General features: G+C 44.5%; 4 protein-coding genes across 5 annotated transcripts; 2 read left to right on the top strand and 2 right to left on the bottom strand.

Annotated features, from left to right (window-relative positions):
* Positions 1-462: 462 nt before the first annotated feature.
* On the top strand, positions 463-8,801 carry LOC147209390 (low density lipoprotein receptor adapter protein 1). Its single transcript, XM_086105261.1, has 4 exons — positions 463-3,009; positions 3,137-5,748; positions 6,871-7,530; positions 8,160-8,801. The coding sequence occupies exons 2-4, from the start codon at positions 5,730-5,732 to the stop codon at positions 8,243-8,245; spliced, it is 765 nt and encodes a 254-aa protein (XP_085961387.1). The 5' UTR covers positions 463-3,009; positions 3,137-5,729; the 3' UTR covers positions 8,246-8,801.
* On the bottom strand, positions 8,629-13,165 carry LOC147209389 (uncharacterized). The gene is made up of 8 exons (XM_086105260.1): positions 13,079-13,165; positions 12,457-12,528; positions 12,312-12,383; positions 11,220-11,371; positions 11,058-11,121; positions 9,726-9,891; positions 9,457-9,654; positions 8,629-9,373 (listed from the first exon to the last, which is right to left on the bottom strand). The coding sequence occupies exons 1-8, from the start codon at positions 13,094-13,096 to the stop codon at positions 9,258-9,260; spliced, it is 858 nt and encodes a 285-aa protein (XP_085961386.1). The 5' UTR covers positions 13,097-13,165; the 3' UTR covers positions 8,629-9,257.
* A 159-nt stretch (positions 13,166-13,324) lies between these two features.
* Positions 13,325-21,641, bottom strand: man2b2 (mannosidase, alpha, class 2B, member 2). Of its 2 annotated transcripts, XM_086105255.1 has the most exons (19): positions 21,498-21,641; positions 21,283-21,429; positions 20,167-20,272; positions 19,934-20,106; positions 19,731-19,846; positions 19,302-19,479; positions 19,030-19,228; positions 18,742-18,932; positions 17,988-18,153; positions 17,783-17,922; positions 17,029-17,306; positions 16,756-16,947; positions 16,445-16,688; positions 15,201-15,311; positions 14,934-15,126; positions 14,021-14,140; positions 13,835-13,947; positions 13,643-13,760; positions 13,325-13,572 (listed from the first exon to the last, which is right to left on the bottom strand). In XM_086105255.1, exons 1-19 carry the CDS (start codon positions 21,624-21,626, stop codon positions 13,469-13,471), a joined length of 3,018 nt encoding a protein of 1,005 aa, XP_085961381.1. In that variant the 5' UTR covers positions 21,627-21,641; the 3' UTR covers positions 13,325-13,468. The 2 variants fall into 2 exon arrangements, with proteins under 2 accessions (XP_085961381.1, XP_085961382.1); XM_086105256.1 differs by lacking the exons at positions 21,283-21,429; positions 21,498-21,641 and adding an exon at positions 21,108-21,177.
* A 48-nt stretch (positions 21,642-21,689) lies between these two features.
* On the top strand, positions 21,690-22,985 carry smim20 (small integral membrane protein 20). The gene is made up of 3 exons (XM_086105265.1): positions 21,690-21,955; positions 22,222-22,278; positions 22,550-22,985. Exons 1-3 carry the CDS (start codon positions 21,847-21,849, stop codon positions 22,582-22,584), a joined length of 201 nt encoding a protein of 66 aa, XP_085961391.1. The 5' UTR covers positions 21,690-21,846; the 3' UTR covers positions 22,585-22,985.
* Positions 22,986-27,498: the final 4,513 nt, after the last annotated feature.

The raw sequence follows: 27,498 nt of genomic DNA, 5'->3' as shown, positions 1-27,498 counted from the left end.
CGAACACTCAGTGTTGGGTCATTGTTTGCTCTTGGCTACTGTCATGTTTGTTTGCTGCAATCAGGTTTGTTTCAGTCATGTTTTGGTTGCTGTTATGTTTTATCTTCAGTCATGATTTTTGTTTGCTACTTTGGACTTTGTTTGCTTAGGATTTAGTTTTCTGTGTTTTATCAATACACTTCTTCAAATACACCCTGCTCCTCTCTCCTGCCTGCTTTTTGCGGTCCACCACCACCTCGCAAACGTGACAATATTAAAATGTTAATGTTATAAATGTTGAAATAGTATGACTTCATTCTTGTAAAAGTAAATATATTTTCTTGTAAAATTACTGAAATGCTAAATGTTTTAAAATTTCCAAATATCAATATCATAATATGATTGTGAGTGGCGGGCCGGTGATCCATTGGTTAGCGCATCGACCTCACAGTTCAATTCCAGCTCCGGCCTCCCTGTGTGGAGTTTGCATGTTCTCCCCACGCCTGCGTGGGTTTTCTCCGGGTACTCCGGTTTCCTCCCACATTCCAAAAACATGCATGGCTGATTGAACACTCGAAATTGTCCTGAGGTGTGAGTGTAAGCGCGGATGGTTGGTCGTCTCCGTCCTGCGATTGGCTGGCAACCGGTTTAGGGTGTCCCCCACCTACTGCCCGAAGACAGCTGGGGTAGGCTCCAGCACACCCACGACGCTTGCGAGCCTAAACGGATTAGAAAATGAATGGATGGATGGATGATTGAGAGTGAGAATGGTTGTTTGATTTTGTGTGCCCTGCAGTTGGCTGGCAACCGGTTCAGAGTGTCCCCCGCCTACTGCCTGAAGACAGCTCGGATAGGCTCCAGCACACCCGTGACCCTCGTGAGGATAAGCGGGTGAGAAAATGGATGACTCTTATTACAATACAACTCTTTTTGTCTTTTCTTCCAATATTAAAGGAGAAAGTGTCCTAGGGTGTCTTGAAAGACGCTTATAAATAAAATGTATTATTTAAAACTACATTTCCTCCTTATATTCCAACTTGATTGTCAAAGTTCACATGCCTCTTAACATTTCAATTTGGTTGTCATGACATTCTCGAAATATTCAAACTATTACTGTAAAAATATTAAACAACTTTTTGGCCTTTTGCCATAATATTTAGAAATTTTGCAAAATAAGGACAATTTTGTCATTGTGTGACTTCGTACTTGTTTTCCAACTTCATTTTTTTTTTTAGAGGAATGTATTATTCCAATTGTACATCAATACAATACATCTTTATTTATACAGCACTTTCACAACACTAGCACCTGTAACAAGATGCTTTACAGATCAAGGAACATTCTATTTTTTCATGCAGGATTAAGTCTATTTGTAAAAAAATAAATAATAATAATGTGACTTTATTTTTGTAAATATATTTTGCATCATATTTCGTCCATCCATTCATTTTCAACACCACTTCTGGGCAGGGTTGCGCCGAGGGGGTTGCTGGAGCCTATCCCAGCTGTCTTTGGGCAGTATTAAGTCTACTTCTAAAAAAAAAAAAAAAGATGCTATTACGCTTTTATTGTTGTAAATATATTTTGCATCATGTTAAAATTTCATGATATAACATTTACAGTCGTTGGTTTCTTGTCATGTTACTACTGTATCTCCACTGTCCATGTTGTCTAAAATACAGTAATGTTCTTTCTCAGCCACTAGAGGGCACTGTGACCATAGAAACATGAACGAGGGATCCGACACACACAACTGAGGATTTGATAAGATAAGAAAACCTTTATTAGTCGACGCAATGGAGAAATTACCAATTCACAGCATTGAGCAATTTTGTTCTTTCTCACACTCTCTTCCAAGCAAGCCTCTTATTTTTTTCCGTATTTTCACCTTCTCCCTCCTTTTCCTCTTATTCTCTTGCTTCCTACTTTTTCTCTCCCTTTTTCACCCTCTTTTGTTTCCCTCTCTCCTCCCCTCTCTGGGTTTCCTCTCCCTTCTTTTCTCTTTCACTCTCTTTCCACTTTCCCTCTGTCTTACCCGCTTGCAGTCTCTTTTCACTTTCTCGTTCCTCCCCAATTCTTTCCTTCACGCTTTCACTATCACTTTCCTGTGTGTGCGCGCGCGTGTGTGGTTGAGTGCATGTCAGAAAATTGAACCTAAAGTTACCATTGGCGTGTGTCCTTTAAAACGATACAAAACACATCCAACGCTACAGCCAGTGCTCGCTCGCAGCTTAAGGCTCTAAATGTGTGTGTTCGTCACAGTGCGTGTCATTGTGTCCTCGGTGGGTGGGGAGGAAATGAGGAATTCTCAAAGGCTGCCTTGAAATTCTCATTCCCGTGTAGCCTCTTGCCTGCCTGTTCTATTAATAGGCCACTTGTGTCTCCTGGAGGCTGACGTAAAAAAGATTTTCCACCGAAATCTCGCAGATGACGCACGGACCGACGCACTCGCCGCAGATGTTAGTCAGACGAATGAACTTGACAAGTCCTTCTTATACAGGAGTTCAGAACATGTCGTTGGACGAAGTCATCGGCGTGGCGTACAGGAAGCCGACGCCTCTTCTTCCTGTTTAGTCTGGCTTCTGATTACCTACCCCCCCCCCACACACACACACACACACATTCTAAACTTCAACCAAGTCATCCTCATACCCAAAATGCACCTGTCACCATTATCAAGCAATTCGAGGATCTGCTTGAATTTGGTGACTTGATTTGTGGATTTCTGACCGTGTGAAGCCGACTGAAGCATGCTTGAGTAAATCTGCTTCAGTCGGGCGAAGGCGGCGAAACGGGAAATTGCGTCATCGTGTTTTTTTTTCCCGGCATGTTCGACTTCAAGCGCTCAAAAAAAAAGGGGGGGAGGGGTGAAGGGAAGCAGACATGCTGCCATTCTATAGACGCCACGTACGCCCTTATTTGGACATGTGCGCTTGTGTTTTCGCTGTCAACTCTGAGTCAAGTGATGTGACGCCATCAAACGAGGAGGAGGAAGAAAGCATAAAGGCCGAACATCATGAGAATTACGAGGTAGGTTTGAAGGTCACTTGTTCAAAAAGGAACTTGATTGAAATTTTGACTTCTGGCTTCAATTTAACTCTGCCGGACTGCTGCTTGTGTCTTGAAAAATCTTATTTTCATAACATTTCTTTTACAGAAATCTGACCATCCATTCTATTATCTGAACTCCACACGGGAAGGTCAGGTCCTGGAAATCAAACCCCAGACCTCTGCACTGCGAGGCGTACATGCTAACCGGTCAAGCTCCGTACCACCCAGAAATCTGTCTGTTTTCGCAAATTAAATTTAACTTTTTTTTTTCTCAGAAAAAAATCCTAATGTGGTCTTTCACAATTCTGACTTTATTTTATAACATTGCAATGAGACAAACACACACACATACCCACCAGTTTCTTTTCTTCATTTGCTTGCATGAATTTTGTCTGACTTGTTCAAGAGCCAGACGAACACCTCCAATGGGGACACTTGAATTGTGTTTGCCACTTTTTAGTCTCACTGAATGGCCAATGTTAGATTTACAACCTCTAGGAAAGGGGAACTAAAAGATGAAATGAGCTTGGCAATAAGCATTTATAGTTGGGCTGTGCAAACTTTTCTACTCAAAGGCCCGCATCTGAGGTTTGAATCGGACCACTGATTTATGGATAAGATAAAAAAAAAAAAAAAACGTTTACAAAAATGTTCTTCACCCGTTTGCCAAACAAAGATTAAACCCGTCTCTTGATTTAAAACTGATCTAATCAATTGTTGGATGACTTCCTGACAGCTTTGTGAGAGCATCGTTTTCATGGTGATTGGGTGGGTCTGTGTTTAAAGCGGGTCACATCCTTCATCAAAACCTTACGGAAGAATCCAACAGCGCAGACACTGTGAACCAAAAAAAGGTTGCGATCTTCCAATCCAGTCGAAATCTATTTACAGAGCAGCACTGTTAAAAACAATACCGTGTGCTGGGAAACACACTAAATATGATCGCAGTAACATTACAGAAGACAAAAATAATCAAAAACAAAACTCAAAAGTCTTTACAAATGGTAAAACTGACACGAAAGCCAAAGAGAATTCAAATAACGTTCAACCAAACCATAAAATGACCTTGGTCAGCTAGCTTAATGCTAAGATGCGAGAACGTGAAATGCCTTAGGCAAGCTAATGGAAATTAGCATACGTCACAGTAATTATAAACCTTCAAACAACTGCTACTTTACACACAAACTGAGCAATATGGCATAGAACAGAAAATTCAACATTTATCTTTAAACACCAAAATATTCCACCAACTTTATCATTTTGTGCCGACCAACGTCCACTAGCTTCATGCTAGCATAATAAGGTGAAATATCCTGTACATGCTAATGGGAGTTAACATCAATGTTACGCTCATTCTAAACCTTCAAACAGCTGCTACTTTACACACACAGTGTAGCAAAACCTACAAGCAGTCTTTCTTCTGTGTCTCCAGTTGATGAAAAAATATTTAGGTCACTTTTAAGTGTGATACAAATATGTGAATACATCCAAGAGTGTTTGGGTCTCATTGTACATGTACACTCGGGTCTACTACGAAACTGTATTTTAATCTTGGGTCTTTGTGGTGGTACTTGGTATGAAAAAAAAAATTAGAACCACTGCTGCGAAAAATAGACTAGGTTACAGCGAGGGTCAGTGTAGGACATTTAGGTTCATCCTGAAATTCCACCCAACTTTTTGGGAGTAGTGTGTGATGACTCCGGGGTTGGGCTGCCGGACTGAAACGCTTCCATGACGTTGACGCTGAGCCCGACGAACAAGAATGGCTCCAGTGTGCACCGCTGAGGCACCATGGCAGGCATGACGTCCAAAGCCCTTAACTGTTTTTGGGCCCAACCCAGGAAGAAAACAGGGGCCCTACTGTTTGACCACATCAGCCACTCACTGCACATACACGTTTATGATTTGGCACTGTTCAAAGGTAATGCTTATAAAAATGTTTTGCTCTACACTAAAAATAGTTTAGGATAATCCTGGCATCTTTTTCGGTTTTTCCACATTGGGGTCATTGGTGAACTGGACGCTTTTCTCTGGGTGAGAGGTGGATGTACATTGTGGACTGGGCACATATAGACAAAACAATTCTCACCTTTATGGACAATATAGAGTCCTGCTGACCTCAATATGCGTGCTTTAACTGTTATTCTGAGATAAGTGTGCGGACATTCATTAACGCATTAATAGCGTCAAGCTTGAAAAGGTCGAAAAGAAATGGGGGTTGTCTTTCTAAGTAAAAAATTGATACCAACAGACACTTTTCATTTCTCACTTATTTCAACACAAGCCTTTTTAACTAGGACAAGAAGAAATGGTTCAGTTGTTTTTTTTCACCTTGCGTCGTGCTCTTAAAGAAACGTGACATTTGTCGTGCCCCAGCACACCCCTTCACCTCGCGTGGAGTTAGTATCGCCCACTCCAAGTTTCTGGGTTTCTCTGACGCAGGTACGCGTCCACGCATGACTAGCGCGCGCCCCCGTGGTTTAAAGCAGTCGCGAGCAGAACAAAGTCAACCACAGGAATGTAACCCAGATAGCATTGCATTAGCATCGAAAGGCGTAGCGTGTGTGGAAGTAGACCCCGAACCTACAACCGACTTTCTATAGTCCATGGTGCCATTTCCCTCTTCTCCTCGTGCTTTTTAGCTCGGCAGTGCACTTCATGTGACAATTTCACCTCAGGCCTTCGCGGACATCGTTTGGATGAGACTGCCACGGCCAGGTAAGAGCGACGACCGAAGCGCCTTGAAGAAACTGCACATTTGAACATTTGCTCGCTTGATTATCGCACACACGACGCGTGTCACACGGATGACTTTGCTCGGTTAGCACTACTGGTTCGATTGTTAATTCGGCATGTTTTTAACGTAAAAGAGTGTGCTTTAGGTGTGTATTTAAAAAAAATGGAAACATTCTATCACTAATTAATCTGCACATATGAATGACCAATGTATAGCGAACTTTATGCATAGTCTTGGTTCTGCATTAGTTGAGAAGTTTAATCTAGACAAAACTAGTGCATTGTCGGCATTTTGAGGCATCTTTGTATCAAGGAATTATGTTAAAATGAGTTGAGGAGCTCCATTTAGAAAAAAAACAGCATGCTTTGCCACCATCTTGTAGCACCATGGTGCAAAGGAACTCTGTAAAAGTGAGTTCAGGCGTTTCATTTGGACCCCAAAAAAATGCTTTATCGCCATCTTTGTGTCCAAGAACTATGTTGAAGTGAGTTGAGAAGTTTCATTTGGACAAAAAAAATTGACTCTGCTACTATCTTGGTGTAAAGCACTTGACATGAAATGAGTTGAGGGGTTTGGGTGACAGTGGTAGGTAACCACTGTGTTTGTGTACTGTTGGAGGAAATTGTTGCTCTTGTTTTGCAACACATCGGTCCTGTTGTGTCAAAGTGTTTGGTAATTCTAATAATGACACACTCGCAGAAGCATGCCATTGTTTGGAGAACACAAGTATTTCGGGGGATTGGGTGGGGGCCCTGGGGGGGGGGGGTAGCGCAAAGCTGTTTCCTGCATCAATGTCGACTAACAATGGTCAAACGTTTGAGTCTGTGCTCATTTCTGTGGAGGGATGGTGAAAGAATGGCGGGCAAAAAACAAAAAAAGGGGCCAAAGTGAAATCGACACAATGGAGAAGAGGCTTGGAGTTTGCGAGAAGAGGGCGATGTGGTGGTTCTATAAGTCTGGAGGTCACAGACGGCCTTAAAGCGTCACGCAATAGTACAGTGGAGCCCCCTGCTTTTAGCATCATAGCAAAAATCCATGAGTAATTAACCCAACCCCCCCAAAAAGGCCTACGATTTATTTCAATTTTCATCTTTTTCTTTCAGACAAAAGCAACTCCGTCTGCAGAAAAGGTGAAACGGCGGTAGAGGTGGTCCACGGGAAGCGACACTTTCAATTCGACACCATGTCCCTCGGCACCTTCCACCTCATGCAGACCTTGAAGAACTCTCCGGCCGCGCTCCGCCGCCGCTTCCGCCGCGACCGCACCGAGTCGCTGTCCCATGGCGACCCGCTCTTCAAAGTCCACTACCTGGGCACCGAGAAGATCTTCTCCCTGGACCAAGAACATGCGCGGGACGCCATCGGCCGCCTGCTGGCAGGCGTGGCCAGCGGCAAGAAGCTGAGTAAGGACCACGCCCTGGTGGTGCGGCCTCGCTACGTGGAGGTCAAGGAGCTGAGCACGGGTCGGCAGCTCACCAAGACATACCTGCAGGACATCGCGTACTGCGCCGCCGACGCCGACCGCCCCAACGTCTTCCTGTACATCTGCAAGCACCACGGGCAGCAGCTGCAGTGCCGCGTGTTCTGGTGCAACCGGGCCGAGCGGGCGCGGGACATGACCAGCTGCCTGGCGCACTCCTTCCAGCGGGCGCTGAGTGACTGGCAGCGGGAGGGCTCGGCCACGCCGCCGTCGCCGAGTGCCGACGCCGCCACCGGCTCATCAGCCGCCAAGAGCTCCACGCTACCTGCCAGCTTGGGCAGAGGTGAGCAGTCTGGTTCCGCTCGTGTGATTCCAAAGCGCCGTGAATTTTTGCCAAAATGCCTTCGATGTATTTCTAGAGGAATATATTTGTAAGACTGATATAAATGTGATTCATTTTGATTTCGTGCGCATGCTGTACCTCCTGCGGGGCCGCAATCTGGTACATTTGCAAATTTGCGTTTTGTCATCTATTGTGGCCATAATTTTGCATTTTAAATGTTGGGCTCCTAATGTGAGCCCAACATTTTTAAAAAATTCGACAGATTAAAAAAATAAAGAAAATTCACAAGCCCATATCAGACCAAAACATTTCTATAATAAATCTCATATTTTATGGTAATAAGTTAATTCCTTGCGGTCATTAGGGCTGAACTCAGCATCCTATTGATTATCTCAAAGATGAATTTAAATGGATTTCACAATATGCAACAACGTGCACATGGGGTGCAAGCATTATTTTTTTTAATCTCCGAAGAGTTGCCATCCTCAGGTTTTACTTTCGTATCTTTGAGTATGACATTAGACATGAAAAGGCGGGGCCTGGGCTGGTGAGTGACGTGGGCGATTAAGAATGCAGTGCAGTCGAGTTGTATCGTCCCTAATTGGCCCCTATTGTCGTTCTACTTCCAGTCCGCTGGAGGAAGAGAGGCTCCGTGTCCCGAAGCCCCCTCCGAGCCATCGCCAGACGAGGGTCCGCCTCTGGCAGCTGGAGCTGAGCCCCCCACCCCATCTCCCAGCCGGACTGCAGGGATCAGTGAGGCATGTGTCGTTTTTACGGATTTAATATTCCAAACACTTGCGGGGTTGTTGATCCCGGAACAGAGGGAGCGCTGTCACTTCCTCTCTTCCCATCAGTGAGCGTACAGTGATGCCACAGTGTGCTTTGCCCCCTCCCCCATTCGAGCCCTCAAAGTGACTCAGCTGTTGCAACATGTTTACAGGTTTTACTTTTCCCCGACAAACTAATGCTAAACATTCCACTTTTTTTTTTTTTAAATGGGACTTTTTTTTTTCTCACCCGTGTGGCACTAAAGGTATTTTTTTTTGTTGTTGTTGTTTTTAAAAGTGATGTCTTTACAAAGAGCACACAAGTGCCTGCTTGAAGGTATATATTTTTATTTTTTCAATGTGCTGTTGTAATTATGTCCATATTTAATGAAATATGTATGATAATGTTTTTATACGTTTGTGTATCCAAGTGTCGTCGCTTGCTCTCGGGCAAATATTAAATGACAAACGAGCTGGTTTCCGCAAGGCCAGCTTCAAATGTTATATTTGGCCTGCCGTGTATGTCAAGGGTTGATGCAAGGGGAGCAAACATGTTCCTAAAAGTGTCTGGGAGTTTTTAACTCTTGTCATTGGACAAGTTTCCCATGGTCGTAAAGCATCTTGTCAACAGTTGTGATGGTCGTGTAAAGCTATGGCTTTTTAAATCAAATTGCTTGATTGATCTTTGCCCTTTTTTCCTCCCCCCCCCCCCAATCTAATTTCTGATTTTAGTTGGGGGCAGCGAATAGTTGGTTTCCAATCGACAAATAAAAACGGCGATGGCTGTGAATGAGTCACGAGGAGGGGGGTCCAAAAAGTTGCGAAATATAGCAACCAAACGGCTACTTGTGCTTTTGTGAACGAGCTCCTCAGCTGCAGAGCTGCAAGTATGGAAGCAACTAAAAAAAAAAATCAACAACCGGCTGCAATATGCTTTCCATGTGTGCTCTTAAAATGAGTTCATGACACACATGCTGCGATGTCCATGTCCTGCTCGGTGGACATTTTTTTAAGCCGCTGTAGCTCCAGTAGGGTTTGGACGTGGAGATGCCGCAGAGGCTTCACATCCTCCAGCACTGGAGAACAGACCTCCGTCACAATCGTCTTCAAACATGGATTTATTTTTTTCTTCCTAAAAACTTGACATGCAGCGACGCACCTTTTTCGTAGTGCAACTCGTCACGGTTGCCGCAGATGGCATACGTCTCCAGGAAGTTGAGGAGCGCTCCGGTGGCGAGGAAGCGCTCCGACACCGGAAGGCTTTGGATGTAGCGCATGTCAAGGGCAAACGGGTTGGAGGGGAAGGGCACCGTGCAGAGACTCACGAGCTCGCTGACCACGTCCCACACACGAATACCTAAAAAAAAAAACACACACAACACATTATTGTCCCAGGAGACCTTTCTCTACTTGGTAAAAATTCCATACCTCCAGCCTGCCAGTCTGTGATGGATTTGAGCTTCAGGGGCGTGTCCCTGACCATGGAGTCCGTGCCTCGGATGCTGACTAGGCGCTCGTGGTTGGAGCGAATCCAAGCGTGGGGACGACCGTACTTCACGTAGCCCGCCAGTAGAAACAGGGTGCAGTTCACCTCCTAAAGATGAATGTTTTTGGGGAGCGATTCTCAAATGGTGGATCAAAAATGTTTTCCCGACTTTGTCCATCTATGCCAGGGGTGTCAAACTCATTTTAGTCGCGGGCCAATTTGAAGTTGCGTCTTCCCTCGGCGGGCCGTTATGACGGTGAAACCAAAAATTATTACATGTACACAAATAATGAAAACGTTACTAGTTTTGAAATCAGTCAAGTCAATTATAATACTTTTTTCGATTATTGTTCGAGTAAGTGTAAACAGGGGAACAAAATGATTGCAAAATCTCAACTTTATTCATCAGACGTGCCAATTTGACATTTCGATACAGATTTTAGCAAGTTGACACACATGATTTGCTTTGGCGGGCCAAATAAAATGATCTGATGGGCCATATCTGGCCCCTGGGCCTTGAGTTTGATATCTGTGATCTATGTCGATGAAAATAAATTATGCTCCACTACGATGGCAGAAGACACAATCAAGTGATTCTCAATTGTTTGTTGGGCTTTCCTAAAATCTATATTTTCCTGAAGAGTAGGACTCAACAATCAATAGAATTGAAATCGACATCACAAATGCAATTTTTGAATTACACAGGCTTCAATTTATGGCCAAAAAAAAAAAAATCACTTCATAAATCGCGGTCGCAATAATGAGGGGCAATCTGGCAATTTGATTATTTTTCAAAATCGTTCAGCCCTACTAAAGAGAGTACAAACTATGGATGATACAATTTTGCTAAAACAAAGAGATCAGTGCTATGTTTGCGGTTGTATTTTGTGCAGTTGTGATGTCTCAATTGTATTCAATTGTTTAGTTGTCATATTCATCCTGTTATGGTTCTCTGAGAGGCAAATGTACCTTTTGAAATTCTTTTCTTGAACGATACATTCATTGGTCTTAATGTGTCTTAAAGGGAATTGAGAGCAAGGGTGCCCAAATCTGGTCCTCGAGAGCCCCGATCGAGCCTGTTTTTGATGTCCCTGCTCCAAAACATCTTGTGATCAGATGATCTAAAAGCTTTGCAGAAGCCCGATAATGATCCTGATTATTTCAATCAGATGTGCTGGAGGAGGGAGACATCTAACAGAGGCTGGATAGGGGCTCTCGGACTGGACTGGAGAGGGAGGAGGTCTGGAACTTGGATAGGAAAAGACATCTCTTACAGGCACTGCCATCTCTCGCTCGCTGGGGGAGGCTGGCAGTAGATGGTCCTCGCTGCTGGGCTCCCTGAGGACAAAATAGAAAGTATGCTGGTCATATGAAATCCAAATTCCTCTGGGCTGGTCAGACCGATCAGCAGACCAGGTGGGAACCTCTGCACTCACCTGGTCGTGTGCGTACGTGTCGGAGAGGCTGGGGGGGAGCCGGCCTGGCTGGCAAGGCTGGGGGAGTTGCTGCTGGGTGAAGAGCAGTTGCTGCTGCTGGAGACGTTGCTGGAGGAGGCTCTGGACACTGCGAAGCCCGGCGAGCGCCAGCCCTGCTCGGGAAGTGAGAACGAATTTTTAGATATGGCGTCTCGATGAGGATGGTATCATTTTTGGTTGCCGAGCAGTTTCTGTGAGAGGCACAATTTTCCAACATGCGTGGATTGTAAATCAGTGGTTTTCAAACACTGTGCCGCTATTGTCAGGTGTGCTGTGGGAAATTGTCCAATTTGTATGCCTGTGCGGGCTATCGCCTGGCGGAGTAATCAAGTAGTACTCTTCCATACCGGTAGGTAGCAGCAGCGGCTAGCTAATTGCCTCGTGCTTCGAGACGAGCGAAGTTTCTTGCGCGAGGCAAGACGACGAAAGCTATCTTTCAATTGGATTTACTTTTACCGGAGAAGGAATGGCACCGACTCCGTTGTCCTTGGTATGTGGTACAAAGCTCTCCAACAGCGCTATGGTCCCAGGTATGCTTAAACTCGATCTCCAAACAAAACACCCTTTACTTCGAAACAAAAATGCGGAGTATTTGCGTGAACACACGGAGAAGCTAGCAACGTGCATGAGCCGCGACAGAGAGTTAGCATGTCGCTGAACTTGTGACTAAATTAAAAAAAGTCCCAGTGGCAATGAAATGAAGCGTTCGGACCCGAAGCGGCTAAAGAAGTAGCCTGACTTCTGTAAAAACTGATAACAGCTGTGAAGGAAGAGCATCATGTGTCTTTCATGGATTGCTGCCAAGATATCAGATTTGTGTTCATCCAAACTATTTATCACACTGAGTGAGAATAAATATTTGATTGATGTTTATTTGATTCCTATTCAAGGTGTTATTATTCAATGTTAGAAAACGCGTATAATAACAATATAACACTTTAATTGTTAAAATAAGCTTTTTTTTTCACATTCTCAGCTTGTGGTGTGCCGCGGGATTTTTTTCAATGAAAGAAATATGCCTTGGCTCGAAAAACACTGTTGTAAATGACTGACCAGATCTTCATTGACAACAGTCAGCAGAAGCTCCTCTTTCCCTCTCAACCAAGGCTGGAAGTACTTGAAACCCTAGGAGGGACGGAGACGAGCTGTCAATTGATGTACAGTATCAACAACGTCCTCATTTTTGACATGATTGCACCTGTAAGGAACCCAGTAAGGCCAGGTCAGCTAAAAAGTGCTGCAGCTTCCTCCGCTGCTCCTTCTCTCGTTTCTGCACACATAATCGAAACGTTTAATATTATTTAGGATGTGCGAAAACTGGGGATACAAAGTTTGTGCTGATATGGACAATAATAAAAAAATATTGAGCACAAAAATATGTAAGTAGGAATTCCAAGTAAGTAACAACAAAAATATACACAAGTATCTGTGTTGGGTTTGGGTTCAAAATCAACAAATGACCGATATTTTAAATTGCTCTGTGTCAGGCGACTACAGTAGGGAAGGCCCTAGTACGCAAGCGCAGTCAGGCGTTGTTGCAAAAAAGGCAATGTTTCTTGACCGCAGACCGCTTGTCTTTATCTTCACAAGTCATTTTATGCGGGGAAATGTGCGAATGAAGGAAAAGGAAAAACAGCTGCAAAATATTTGAAAATAAAGGAGCCGTTTAAGCTCCTCGAGTATCCTAGCAACGCCCCTTTACTTGACTCATTCGAAATCGCGGCCAATTATTTATTTCAAAACGCAATGGTACATGCTTCTGATTTATAAATGAATATTTTTTTACAAAGACAAAAAACGTACACATTACTGTGACTTACGCTGACGGTGGTCATCATCCTTATGCACTGCAGTTGATGGCTGTTTGCAGCTTCCGGTGTTGCTTCTCAGGGTTGTAGCGCCCTCTAGAGGCCATGACGGAAATGCACTTTCTACAGCACAATCCAGTATTTTCCTCATGCGCGTTTAAAGTAAAATGTTTCTCATAATAATAACATAACAAATTGTGATATTAATTAAACACGAATTCATTAATACAACATTTATTAATACTAATAACAATCCGGTAACAAAGCAACCAAAAGAATCACTTTATTGAATGAGTCTCTGTCATCATAGAATCATCATGGTAATGTCCTCAAGAATAAATCACAGCATTTAATATTCTTAAAAACAAACAAAACAAAGAGTACATCTCCACAGAAGGCAACCTAAAGATTCCTGGAGTTGAAGGAAACAAAGAAGGTTCGGATTTCTTTGGCTGAAATGGTCACTGAGAAAGGATCGTCTCCAAAGCGCCTGGAGCTTCTCTTCTCTGCAAACAAATAGAAGGAGCACTCAGGATGTGTGGATCTGAACAGCCAGTGTCAAAATGAAAGTCTTACTTTCTGCTTTGTTATCTTCTGTTTTCCAGCTCCACCTCTGCAGGCTACCTATATCCCAAGTTCCCGTCAGGGAGCGCTCCTCCATGGCCGACAGGTCCCCGATGCCCCGGAGCACATCCTGTGGACACAGGTAAATTCCAAATGTGTAACTGTTTCAGTCTAATAATTCGACGACCGTTGTAATGCTGCCACCTTCAAGTTGATGGTGAGCGGCTTTGAAAGCTCGGGGTCTTCTCCTTCCTCAAACAGATGCATGATTCTCAACAGGACCCGGTCATAGTCAGGCTCGGGTTGCACATTTTCACCTGGACGCACACCAGCGCAGTTGTTGGCTCCAACTCTAAACTCGACCGCCGAATGTGACTTCCAGCAGCTGACCTGAGCAGACGCTGTAATTCCAGCCGGGGATGCTGAGGCTGAGCAGGTGCAGGTTGGGCGGCAGCACCACGGCACGGGCGCGAGGACTTCTTTTATGCTCATTCTCCTTCCAGCGCAGATCTAACATTAAGGTAAATGCACAAAGTAGTGAAAATGAGCCGTTCCCTCCACACTACGAATAATGTCTGTCTCAAGTCATCACACTTAGCAGCGGCCATTTTTGGAAATCCACATTGCTTGTATAGTACACACGCTTCAAATTGGGTAACAATCGTACAAGATCTCCCGGACCCCTTGAAGTAGCCAACATTACGCTAAGATAGCCGGTCTAAAGCAAAATGGCCGACTTCCTGTGTCTCTTCAAACATGGCTTCTTATTGTGGATCTAGTTGCGATAGACATCCCAGTTAATGATTGTGTTGCTATATCAAACTGGCTTTCGTCACTGAATCTATTTGAAAGACCGCAACGAAAATGAAAAGATCAAATTGACCCTCAAATGACGACTTCGGACTAAAATGGAAGACTTCCAGAGTCTTTTCAGACATGATGTCTTGAGACCTCTCTGCGCATTTACTCATGATAGAGCACCGCACCAAATGTCGTGCGACTAAGTGAAATTGGCTACGGTGGCTGGATTTTCCAAAATTCAAAGGCCCCCTGGAAGTGGACACAAAGCAAAATGGCTGAGTGTGTCTTTTTCGGGGTATGGCGTCTTGAGACTTTTTTGTTGAGTCTGCTCAAGATGGACGTGCCTATCAAGTTTCACGTGGCTAAATGAAAACCGTCTTTGGTGGCTGAGTTTATTGAAGGACCTTTGAAACTACAAGTCAAGTCAACTGTATTTTTAGAGCACTTTTAAACAGCCAAACACAACCTCCTTCCAAGTTGAAAAATTGAGGTGGGCTCTCACGTGGCAGGTCGATGGGCATGACGACAGGTCTGTGCTGCAGCTGTATTGCCTCCCTCTGGTAAATTTTGGCAGCAACGCTTTTAGAAGCCAGCATCACGCGCAGCGTGGGCCGGACCACCGAGCTATCGTTGAGGGTCAGGTTGTAGCCGAGGTTCCAGGGCAGGTTGTTCCACAGCCGTCGGTGGAGCATGACCTAGGGAGGGGGTGGGGGGGCAAAGGACAAATGGGAGGGAAGTCGTATGTCTTTCCAACGTCAACGGCGTCTACCTCGAGTTGTCCGCTGGCTTGGCTGGCCACGCCGTGGGCCCGGTCGCCGACCAGCACCAGTCGGCTGAGCTCGTCCTCGATGTAGGCCGCGCGAACCATGGGGAAATAATTCTGTAAAATGGGCTACAGATGGATGAGGAGGTCCATTCCAGACCAATGTGCTGAACATGAACAGTTGGTCTGGTTCAGTTCAAATACATTTGCAATCAGTTTAAAAAGCATGTGGTGGCGGTCTACTTTCGGCTTAGTGTCAATAAGTTTAAATGTATTGAAAGCGGCTGGGCAGGGTAAAACTCTCCAGTTAAGTTGGTCGCTATATTATGGATTTGAACCGATTGCTTGAGGGTCTGCAAGTACCCCTGCAATAAACTCGGTACTTTGGCACCGTCCGTCCTGTGGCATCTTGGTGTCAAGGAACTCTGTTGAAGGGAGCTGAGGAGTTTCCTTTTGAGAAAAAGACCACTTTGCCATCATTTTTGTGTCAAGGAACTATGTTGAAGTCAGTTGAGGGGTTGCATTGAAACAAAAGTATTGCTTTGTCGCCATCTCGTGGCATCTCGGTGTCAAGGAACTATGTTGGAGTGAGTTTAGGAGGTAACCGGGCCTGCAAGCTGAATTCTGGCAGCATTTGTGGGTTCACAAAACCCCATGAATTCAACTTGTCCCGAGGTGCAATCACAAGTGGTGCCGACCAATGGCAAAGCAGCAATCTGTTTGAAGGCGGGATATGCTTTCTTCAGTTCACCATAGGCTTGATTGAAAAATGAATGCGGTGCTATTTTAGATGCCCTTTGTCCACATAATTAAAATTAAAAAAAAAAACCCTCAATGCCATGATGCCGTCTGTGCCAATCGCAGGGATAACGGGACTCGGCTGGCCAAAACAAGGCACGTGACGGCATTTTCATCCGTTGCCGGGATTGGACAAAAAAGTTTGGTAGGCGTGCACAGGTTTACTATTGAACTGAATCTCTCGCCATTCCTGAACAGATCACATTGGAGAAGGCCCAGATTGATAGTCATTCATGTGTCAATCTGGCCCTTGTCATCTTATTTAGGAGTCTCATTTAAACAAAAGTATTGCTTTGCATCATCCCGCGACATCTTGGTGTCAAGAAACTATGTTGGAGTGAGTTGAGGAGTTTCACCCTGACAAGAATAGTACTTTGCCATCGATGGGCAATTGTTATTATTATAATTTTTTTGGTGGTGAAAACACTACAAGTAGTTTTAATGGAGCCTACTCGAGCTAAAGTGTTGTTGGCAAACTCTCTATGCGTCCTCTTCATCATCTGGTAGCCGTTGTTGTCCGTGTACAGCGTCCTGTCACTCTTCAAAGACGTGCTGGTCCTGAGGACGACCTCGGCGTTGACAGGCAGCGGCCCCAGCGAGTACGTCTGCTCCAGGCCGTGACATCGCACTTTGCTCCCAAAGCATTCTGGGACGCGGGTGACGATGGAGAAGGCGTAGTCCTCGTCGCTTTCGTTCCTTGATGGCACGGGAGAGATGGTTTGAACGTGAGTGGATGAGAAAGAAGGCCGTTGCCGCCACCCACCTGTAGAAGTACTGCCTAATTTCAGTGATGATGTCACCGGGGACTATCTCCATTCGCACAGCCTCGTACGCCCGCACCGCTGAACCGTTGGCGCTGAAGATGTAGTTGTCTGATATGGGCCCTGCTTTCACGTCACCATTGGCACGGTACTCCCAAAAATCCTGAGTCACCCGGACCCGTCTTTTGTCTTGCCTGCCACAGACACACGTGAGGGCATGCAGGAGCCAAAGTGTTTTTTGTTTGTTTGTTTTTTTAATGAAGGGAGTGGCTTACAGATGCGTGATACTGTGTAGTAAATTGGTGTCCTGGTCGAACATGAGCTTATAACACTCGCTCAGAACCGGCAGGAGCCTGCTACCCACTTTCTTCCGGTCCCGGACGCTGCGTGTTTCGAAATGGACCCCTTTGGCTTCGAATGTGCTACCGCACTTGGACTTCAGCGGGCACGGCTTCTCTGAGAACCTGATCAAGTACTTTGTCTGCTGAAGACCTTCCAGGTCGGCCAGGATGAACAGGTCATAGGTGACGTTGGACAAGGCGGACCTTTGGATCTGTGACACACACCAGATTGGACCTGAAAACCCAAATGGCAACCTTCTTGCGTCTACACAGGTATGGCCCCTTGAGATTTTATTTTTTGTGTTGCTACTCATGACAGAAATATCTACCAAATTTCATCTAGTTAAGTGAAATTGGCTTCGGAGGCTGAATTGTCAAAACAAATCCATAAGGACCCCTAAAAATGGGTAAAATGTCTTTTGCGGGAAAAAACTCAATTTTTTTGTGGGTCTACTCATTAATGACATGCCTGCAAAATATCATTTTGCTAAGTGAAACTGACTTAATTGGGCTGAATTTTCCAAACATTCAAAGGATCCCTGGAAGTGGGCAAAATGGACCCAAAAATGCCCCCCCACCACCACCACCAACAACAACAAACAAAAAAAGTCTGACTTCCTATGTTTTTTCAGACAATGGTCTCTTGAGACTTTTTTTGATGGGTCTGCCCACAAATTGTGTAATCTACCTGCGCGGGGACGGGTCGTCTTGACTCATCAAAGACACGTGCAAACGGAAACGTCACCGTGACATTGATGACCGTCGAGATGTTCCATGCCAGCGGGTTGTAAACGATGACGTGTTGCTCCAAATCCTGCCGAGCGCCCGCTAAAATAATACCACAATGGCATTCACTCCATTATATCGCAAACGACAAAAGAAATCGACAAAACCTTTTTTGTGGTTGCGGGGGGCGTTGAGGATGTCGATGTTGTGCGGCAGCAAGAAGATGGCCGCCAGAAGCTCCTCGCCTCCCATCATGGCCTGTGTGAGATGCTGCAGGTACATGTCTGCTACTTTTGGGGACTCGGTGCCAGTGATGCCATCGTGGTGCTGGACCTACAAACAACATTTAGATATCCTACACTCAATGACTTTGACAATTGGACTTATGGGTGATAAGTCACTAAGAGAGCTGAAACTTTGGCGTGAACGAAAGACTTATGTGTTCAAATACATATTATGGAAACCTTGCATTTTTGTGTTCTGGCCAAAGCAATAAAATAGTTATTTTAGCGCCATCTTGTGGAATGTTAGCGTAAATGAGCTATGTTAATTTGAGTAGAGGGGTTTTATATTGACGGGAGCGTTTAATAACAAGCGGTAGAAGATGAATGGATGGATGGGAGCGTTTAATGCCAGGTTGTGGCAACTTGGTGTCAAGAAAGTGAGTTGAGGAGTTCCCTTTAGGCAGTGGTTTGTCATCAAATGTGAGGGGTGACCTCGCGAGGTACAGTAATATACACTCGAACGTTTACAGGGAAATTCAAGTTAACCTACTTTAAACTGTTCAGTGTTTCTGATTTTATTTTTTTTTTACACGCAGCCTGTAGGAGTCGCGGTACATCTCAGGCTCATCTTGAAATTTCATCTGAATATCCCTATTTTGTGTGAAGAGTAACACAATCGCATGGTGCCATATTCTACCTCCGAGACGGCCCAACGTAGAGCTTTTAGCTTAGCGAGCGCCCAGTCTTTTGCGACAGGTCCGTCCGGATAGTTGATCCGGTACAGCGTGAAGAGAGTCTCGGCCGCATGAAGTTGGGCACTGGCTCGCCGCGCCACTCCTTTTAGGATGTTCCGAGAGGCGTAAAATCCTGTCCACGCCTGGTGGGACTCTGCCAAAAATCCATTTGGGGGAAAAAGGCAAAAGAGTTCATCAGGTCCTGTCTTCATGACACGTTTGTTAAAGTGATGTCATGGGTGTTTTGTTACCGGTAGAATAAGGCAGAAAGTCTTCGCTCCCGCGCACCTCCCAGACAAAATCCGCGTCGTGCACGGCTCGGAAGTATTCGGCGAGTGTGGCATAGCGGACCGTGACCCCCAAGTCTTTACTGTTCTCGTTGATGTAGTCCATTAACGGGTCCATGTTGGCAAACTGCACGGACGAATTGTAGAACTGTTTGTCGCAGCCCTGAAAAGCAATTCGACAAGTGAGTTGGACATGTGCCAACTTGAAGGAACCAAAAGTGCCACGCTCTCGTCACCCATGGCCACAGAACGTGCTTGGTCCGAAACCAGTCGGCCCTCTGCTTGATGTTCTCCACCATGGTGCTGGCGTAAGCGTGCACCGTCTCCTTGGTGACGGGCAAACTCATGTTGGGGTACACACCGTCTTTCGGGGGGTCGGGGAACAAGGCCACACCGTTCCAGTAGAAGCCCGACCTGAAAAAGCAGTCGTTAATTTGCTGAGAAAAATAAATAAAATCTCATTCGTCGTTGCGTATCGATAAGTGCTATGCGCTGTTAATACCCTGAGACGGCACTCAGGGCTGGCAACGAGGCGCTCTAAAGCAACACATCTCTTGAGTTCAATTTACAGGAGTCTTAAATTCATTTGATTTAAATATGGATTGTTGAAGTGTGATACAGTCGTGATGACTGTTTGAGGCTGGTGATGAGGGGAAAGAGACTACCTGTTGGAGAATGGCAGATAAGACGGAGTGCAGTAGCTGAACTGGTCCATAGTGTGAGTGAAGATTTGCTGCTGCTCTTGCAAAGAGGCAGAACCTCTCCAAACAAATTGCAAGTTCTGTTTCACAGTACAACAACAACAACAACAAAAAAGGTTTAGATGAGTCAACTCCGGTGTAGTTCGACACGGCAGTTCCGGCGGCACCTTTGTCTTCTGCATGGAATCTTTCAGGTCGTAATCAATACGGGAGATGAGATGAGCGTCGAACCCGGCCAGGGCGAAGAGTACAGGCATGGCGGCGGAGGCCCCAAATGGATCGACGCCCCACGAGAAGCGAGGACGCACGCCGAATGTCTCGAAGAGGAAGCCGTGGCCCTCTGGAATCGCATGCACGCAAAGTCATCGGCGCCGACGCGGCGGGAAACGAGCAGCGCTACCTGTCATTTGCACGAGCAAATCATCGAGATCGGTAACGGCTTCGTCGGGCATCACTTGGCCGCCCAGGACGAACTCAAGTCGACCTTCTCTCACAAGTTGTCGAACCTGGACGAGAAGACGAGTCGGCGTGGGCTGTTAGTTTGGGAGAATCTTTGTTGCATGTTTTCATGCACTTTGGGGTTTTTTTTCCTCCCCAAAATCAAGCAAGCTTTAAACCATTTAACATCTTTAATAGCTTAGTTTGCAGAACATTAATTGTTTAAACTATTATAATATTATTACAGCGCTACTTTTGTCAAAATGAAACTCCAACAGACTTCAACATAGTTCCTTGGCACCAACAGGCACTTTCCAACTGAAAATTGACACAGTGCCCTAAAAAGGCTTATCGGTCCATAGTGATAGCATAGAGCAAAGCACTGCTTTTGTCTAAATGAACCTCAACATAGTTACTTGGAGACAAAATGCCATCAGGTGGTCCCAAAGCATTACTTTTGTCAAAATAAAACTCAAGAATACATTTCCACATACTTTATTCGCACCAAAATGAACACAGCATTATTTTTGTCAAAATAAAACTCTACAACATACGTCAATGCAGTTCCTTGGCACAAGGATGCCACACAATGGCGGCAAAGCACTACTTGGGCTAAATGAAACACTCCCCTTAAAATGTTTGTAATTGTTTCTCAATGCCACAAGATTAACCATCCTTAATGCACTTCCAACGTAGTTCCTCGGCAACATGCCAACAGGCGGTGGCAAAGGGTAACTTTTGTCTGAATAAAAGTTGACTAACTTCAATAGTTCCTTGGTAGCAAAATGTCACGAGATTGAACCAAAAAAATTATCTAAATAAAACTCCTAGTCGTTTGTCTTTGTGCCAGGTCAAAACGGATACTGCATATAAATGACACGTACAAAAACACTTACTGCTTACTTTGTGTATTTTCGTATACTTCACTCCGTACAGCTTTACTTTTGCTTAAGTCCAGGAGGTTACGTCACCTGTCATTTTTTTGTATCCATTTATTTGTGTGCAATGAATTAACAAAACACAATAGTACAGATAGGTGAAAATGTTAGCATTTCCGTGAATTGTGCCAACATCGTACTTGTTTCTTTTGTGAGCCCGATGCCACATTATCCCACCACAGTCGAAAGAATTCCTGCTCGACGGCAATAAACCTGCGATTCTTCTCCTTGGAAAGCACCTCCGTCACGCTAGTGTACACGTTGGCTGCATAGGCGTGCATACTCTCCTGTGGATAACACATTAGTATTAACACGATTGGAGGAAAAACAAGAAAAGCCAGCTCTAAAATTATACCTGCACAGTATACACCCAGCCGACGTCCATGTGACTGTGCGGGATTACAAACGTCTGAATTGATTCGGTTGCATTTGCCAATACAACAGAGCATGAAATCAAATACATTATTGTGAGTAAAAGTCGCATTTCCAAAAAGAAATACAAAAAGAAATAATAAAAGCGAACACCAATGCAAAACAAGCCTCGACTTCCGTGTTATGGGTGTGATGCATCACGAGACCAACTACGGAAAGCCAAGAGGGAAGAAAACATACAGTTGTTTGGCTAACCTTTGTACCCGGAAGCAAATATTCGAACATTATGCCCTTTTGGAGGTGAACCTTTCTCCCAAAAACAATCAAAAATTATGTCCAAAAACAGGAAAATAGTTTTTATATTTGGAGGGTTTGTAACAGCCATTGCTGCTGCGTTTTACCCGATTTTCTTCTACCCGCTCGCCCACAAAAACGAGTACAGTAAGTGACAAATACGTGTGACCCTTGTGATTTGCCTCTTTTTTTACATCACTGTCACACTCAGGAAACAAACTTCGAGGCTACAAGTTAGCTGGTGTTAATGAGATTTTGCTCAAACTGTTCTTGCCTCGTGTATATTCAGAATATCGTCGGTTACCTTTTGATATACGCTAGCTCTATGGTGGCAATCAAAAGTAAGAATGATGATCGCGTGTGAATTGGAACTAACGTATCTGAATCAACTTTTTATTTCGCTCCCACTTTAGGAGACGTCCAGAAGATGAACCGGGCAGGAATCGAGCAGGCCGACGTGCAGCCCGTCGGTAAGAGCTCAGCATGACACCATTCTTGCTATTTATCAATTAACTTTGATTACTTTACAGTCTGAGGGTCATGAATAGCAAAAAGTAAACGATGTCTAAAAGGTTTCTCTATGTCTATAGACGCCACAAGATGGCAAACAAAAGCACGAGCTTTGTCATCTTAGATGTAGAAACTTGAAATGGAGAAACAAAATGAAGTCACTATTACTGCCTAGAAATGTAAAAATAGTGATTAAAAAACCAACGGTTCTTTTGTTTGCTCCCACTTCAGGTGTGAAGATTTGGTCTGACCCATTCAAGAAGTGATTCCCAATGGACGTATCTGGAGAGTGTTCTGCGTGTGAGTGAGCCAAGTGTTTGTCTTAGTTTTGCCCATTCAAAGGGACACACGATGGAAAATAGACTTTTTAATGGGATAGCACGGTGAAAGAGTAGTTCGCACGTCTGCCTAGCTATTATAATATTGTAGACTCTGAATTGTCCATTGTTGTGAATGTGAATGGTTGCCTATCTGTCCTTGGCGAAATTTACATCATCACCGCCCCGATGCCAAGTTTCTCAGCCGTGACGCGGCAGCTTTACCGTGCGAAGATCCAGAGCCACTTTAAAGCCATTATGCTGTCTGAAACACAATTTACTATTTATTGTTTGTATACAAACAATCTGTCCACCCTTCAAGTGTGAAATTAAACAACTACACTTGGTAACTCTTTTGCCATCTGCCCATTTTTAAGATTTAGCCTGTGAGTGAACAAGATTGTTCCTTAACAGTGTGGTTAATTTACATAGTCCCTTCTCCACAACGATCCCCCCCCTTGCCTTGGAAGCTGGGCTTCCTGAAGCTCCACAAGCCGCTTTCAAGCCACGGCCGGACGTCACTCTCTGAAAAATGAATCATGTCAAAGTCAAAAGTTAAGCATAGCTGCACCGAGAGATATCATTTGTATCCACACATTACATTTTAAATCTCTTTTAAGATTAAAATGCAGGGAAAGAGCCTCACTTTTTGAATGCTACATAAAGAAAACATTTAACTTTAAATTGTTTGAATTAGATTACAATGCGTTCATTAAAATACTTTCAAGTAACCAAATGGATAATTGTCTTAACTGTAGTGCAATGGTTCTCAAACCTTTTACGCCAACACTTTAAAAAAGTTAATTTCGTTTTAAGACACTGCAAAATTATACAGTTTGAACATTTACAATGCACTTAAAGCACTTTGAAACGGTCATTCATGCCTTCGTCATATCCCGGCTCGATGACTGTAATGCACTTTACTTTAGAGTCAGCCAATCCTCCATTAAGCATCTCCAGTTGATCCAGAATGCTGCTGCTCGCCTCATGACGGGTACTCGTTAGGAGGGAGTACATAACTCTTACTCTGGCATCCCTTCACTGGCTCCCTCTACATTTTAGAGTTTTTTTTAATGATCCTATTATTATTTTTCAAATCTTGAAATGGCCTGGCCCACCTTACCTGTCTGCTCTATAAATACAGTTGAGTTGCGTTATATCGGAAAATAAAATGACAACCGACATAAACATTTATTTGAAATATATTGCAAATAAAAGTTAAATAAAACTTCATCTTAATAAAAGGTTACAAACAAACGGCAAAATGTCTTGTACGAACAATTTAAATCCTGCTGAACTGTCCCTAGGGAGTCATTCTTTTCTATACCACAAGAGGGAGCCCGCGCTCCACTCATGCTAAGGAAGGCTTGTCCTCTTTTCTCCACTTGGGAGAGCCCTGATCATTGAAAAATAAGAGCTGCTGCTTGGCAGTTTTTTAAATTGAGCGCAGGCCCCACTCTGGTGATCAGTTGTTAGGAATAATGAAGTCATTTGTTGAAGTAATTATTGTTGAGATAAATGAGCAGTAGGCTTCAGTCAGATGTCAAAAGAGAGCAGAAGTCTTCATGTACGCTCAACTCAAGAGAGTTTCTGAGTGTGACTAAAAGCAGAGAAATTCCAACATTGCCCCCCCCCCCCCCCACCCTTCCCCGTTTCTGCTTTTGTGGTTTCCTGACATTGAGCACCATCCCTCGGAGGAAAGATGGATCGGAGAGAGATGAAGAAAGAGCTCAAGCATGTGTTTATGTTCCTTCATGCACTTCCATCTTTCCGTGTAGCTTGTACTTTGGGACTCTCGGGCCCGCCGCCAGCCCAAGGCGAAGGGCCGCTCTCCTCCTCCATCGACAAACAGCCCCATTGTTTATGCGAGCGTGTTATTGTTGGGCCGCGCTCCGAAACGAGAGAAAACTCCAGAGCCCGGCCTGAAAATTCCTCTCATTCCCCCGCTGGTGTTTTCCAGATTCCTCAAGCGACGGCTCCCGCGAGCCGAGGGGGAAATTGATGCGAGCGGTGAGAGGAAGGGAAGCGCATTCTTGAGGGGACGCGTCACCTATGCGCAGCGCGCGCGCGCACACACACACATACACACACGGGCTCTCTGACACTCTGTGTTGCCTTCCTGGCCTCGCCGGCCTGTGCGTCGCTTCGTCTTTGATGACGTCTCGCACGCCGCACTTTGGTACCTACAACTGAGTGATACTGTACTTGAGTACAAGTATCTTTGCAGAAAGTTGATAGGTTAAATGGTTAGAATCTAGTTTTTGTGTAGTTCTTGTTTGACCCCCCTTTTCTGTATTCTAATAAACGATATCCGACTTGTTCTACATAAACAGTTTGGTCTTAAAAGCCAGATATAGGCGAATATAAAGGCAAATGAACCATGGATAAATATGAAAGACGAGTTATTAATCTACTTCAATTAGTTTCTTAATGTACTCAACACGTTGTGGTCTTTTAAATGTGAGAACTTAACAAGAATTTACCAAACAATGCGGTGTCAACAAGTCAGCGAGTCATAAATCAGATCACCACAGTCATGCAAACAAAGCTGGGGCTTTATCACTTCAGCTTGTCATGAAACAATGACATGGAAAACTCGTGGACTTCACTTCTTTTGCACTGAATATATTTAAATACAATAAAAATAAACAAACAAATAAATTATGTGTTATGCATGAAAGATGAAGTCTGCCAGCCGACCCTTCTGGTGTGTGCGTCTTAGCTAGCTAGGGGTTGTACAATACATGAGTACATATGTACACTAAGTCACAGCTGCAAGCTGTAGTCCTCTTTGTTGCTTTTCGCGGAGGATAAAGAAAATACGCTTGTGGGTAGCGTTCGTCTTCACAGTTGTTCTTCAAAGTTTCTGCTATGTAAAGGCTTATACAGTACACCGTTACATCAATACTAGTTTTGTTAGCTCGTCTGTGGTGTCTGCTAGCGTGCAGACCTTTGTCAGACAGCTATGTTGTGTAACGTGTAATTTGTTTTGTTTTATGATTAGTTTGACAGTACATTGAGGCTGGCATAAAAGCTGTTGTTGGAAGAGTCTTTTCACTAGAATGTATCAAAACAATTCCTGTCAACGCCACCGGCTGCGTAACCTAATCCTTGTTATCGCCGCCACTGTTCATCGCTGCAGTGGTGATCTTATATTCCATTCATATGATTGTGTCCTTGCATGACGTCAATGTATAATTTCTTTGGATTTTATTTTGTAATAACAAAGATGGTCAGGGCAAATGTATTTTCAGTAAAAGTGTGCATTTCATTTATGAAATGTCGAGTAAAAGTGTAAGTTGACGGAAATATAAATAATGTAAAGGTCAGATATGTGAAAATACGAAAATAAGTGGAAGAGCATAGCACACACACACACAAAAAGCAGATTTTTTTTTCTAGCCTGGCTACGCTGTTTTGTTTTACAACACGTGATGCTGTAGCATAGGCAAGATGAGACTTAGTGTAACGCTAATTTGTTTTTGTCATCGTGTCTTTTTAATTATTGTAGCGCTAGTCCATTGGAAAAAAATCGTTGGGAGGGCCGTGTTGTGCTGGAAATATATCAATAAAGATTAATCCAATACAATATTATTTACACAATAGTGTCCAAGATGGCGGCGTAGTTGGCAGCTGTCGGCAAGTGCTCTTCAAGAGCTTTGCTTTTTGTCTTTTGTTTTGTTATTTCGTGTGGACCCGATGGGGACTGTTTTCAGTTTTTGGCTACGACATTCGTCAAAGGAGAAGAATCTGTGCTTGGTGGCTACGCCTTCTCGGCAGCACGCGCGTCCTCGCACTGATTTTGATGGTGGGGGGGGGGGGGGGGGGGGGTGTCGGCGCGATTTGACTGTCACCATTTCATATGAATCGACAATGTCGGCAGCGTTTTCTTTTCTTGTTATGTTTGCCTGTTTTCAAGCTGTTTTTTTTTCTCTCTCCTGATACCACCGACACACAGCCAGTCTTTTAATTATCACATGAAGGTCACGTTTTTACAAGAGTTCAGCTTGTAATTAAGCGTCGCTCTTTAAAGCGGGGCTCTTTGGGACGCCGTTGTCTGCCTGGAAGCGGCTCACATGGACTAGCCAATGACCGTTCATCTCGCATGTTTGTCAGTGTTTTCATCTGGTTTAGGATGAAAAAAATAAAAAACATCTGTGGGGGGGTGGGGGGTGGAAAGGAGTGTGTGGCTTAAAAAGCTCGGCTGCGGTTGAGCAACCTCCAAATGAGGTGAGCAGGAAATTGCCGAACGCGGCGTCGAGGTTGCCAGGATCCTGTCGCACGCGGGCCTGCGGACGCATTTGGAGCTGTGCAGGAAATGTTTAAGCAATTAGCCCCGAGTTTAAAATGTTGGAAAGACTTTTTTTTTTTTTTTTTTTGCTGCAGAGGAAAATCTTTGTTATGCACAGACCTCATCTTTCCAGTCTTTTCAGGCTGTTCCACATGCAGGAGCAAAAGCATACTTGAATTGTTCCTTTTGTCTTGCTTGAGGTACACTCTCTCATGACGCCGACCGACATGCGATCTTGCTCACACGATACGTTCCTCCAATCGGGAGTGTTGGGACGCGAGCTGCGGTTGACGGCGCAGTTCTATCTGACGCGTCTCCGGTTGGTTCAATACGCCGCCGCCAGCATCTGAACTGGAACACGCAAGAGGGAGCGCAGCGTTTATACTGGCCCCTTTTCCACTCTAAAGAGTCCGTTTGAAAAATGTTGTCATTTGTTTGAAAACCTCGAAATGGTCGCGCCTCACTGAGCGGATCCTTCTTGCAGTCCTTCCAAGTTCGTCAGGTCAACTTGACATTTTCTCTCGAAGGTTCTCAAGTCTAAGTCTAGAGCTTTTTCAGATGTTGGTCCCAAA

This window comes from Hippocampus guttulatus, chromosome 2, assembly GCF_054856545.1.
Source record: "Hippocampus guttulatus isolate MCC_2025c chromosome 2, RoL_Hgut_1.0, whole genome shotgun sequence".
In the NCBI taxonomy this organism is placed as follows: Eukaryota; Metazoa; Chordata; class Actinopteri; order Syngnathiformes; family Syngnathidae; genus Hippocampus; species Hippocampus guttulatus.
This window is presented reverse-complemented; position numbering and strand designations above follow the sequence as displayed.

Excerpts from the sequence above, each read along its gene's own strand:
- LOC147209390 (XM_086105261.1), top strand. Across the intron at positions 7,531-8,159 it reads ACCTGCCAGCTTGGGCAGAG|TCCGCTGGAGGAAGAGAGGC; the intron begins GTGAGCAGTCTG and ends TTCTACTTCCAG.
- LOC147209389 (XM_086105260.1), bottom strand. Across the intron at positions 11,122-11,219 it reads ACACGTACGCACACGACCAG|GGAGCCCAGCAGCGAGGACC; the intron begins GTGAGTGCAGAG and ends TTTTGTCCTCAG. Across the intron at positions 9,892-11,057 it reads AGCGAGAGATGGCAGTGCCT|GAGGTGAACTGCACCCTGTT; the intron begins GTAAGAGATGTC and ends ATTCATCTTTAG.
- man2b2 (XM_086105255.1), bottom strand. The coding sequence starts at position 21,626 with ATGCGACTTTTACTCACAATAATGTATTTGATTTCATGCTCTGTTGTA. Across the intron at positions 21,430-21,497 it reads GCTGGGTGTATACTGTGCAG|GAGAGTATGCACGCCTATGC; the intron begins GTATAATTTTAG and ends TGTTATCCACAG. Across the intron at positions 13,761-13,834 it reads CGCTCACCATCAACTTGAAG|GATGTGCTCCGGGGCATCGG; the intron begins GTGGCAGCATTA and ends CTGTGTCCACAG.
- smim20 (XM_086105265.1), top strand. The coding sequence starts at position 21,847 with ATGTCCAAAAACAGGAAAATAGTTTTTATATTTGGAGGGTTTGTAACA. Across the intron at positions 21,956-22,221 it reads CGCCCACAAAAACGAGTACA|GAGACGTCCAGAAGATGAAC; the intron begins GTAAGTGACAAA and ends CTCCCACTTTAG. Across the intron at positions 22,279-22,549 it reads GGCCGACGTGCAGCCCGTCG|GTGTGAAGATTTGGTCTGAC; the intron begins GTAAGAGCTCAG and ends CTCCCACTTCAG.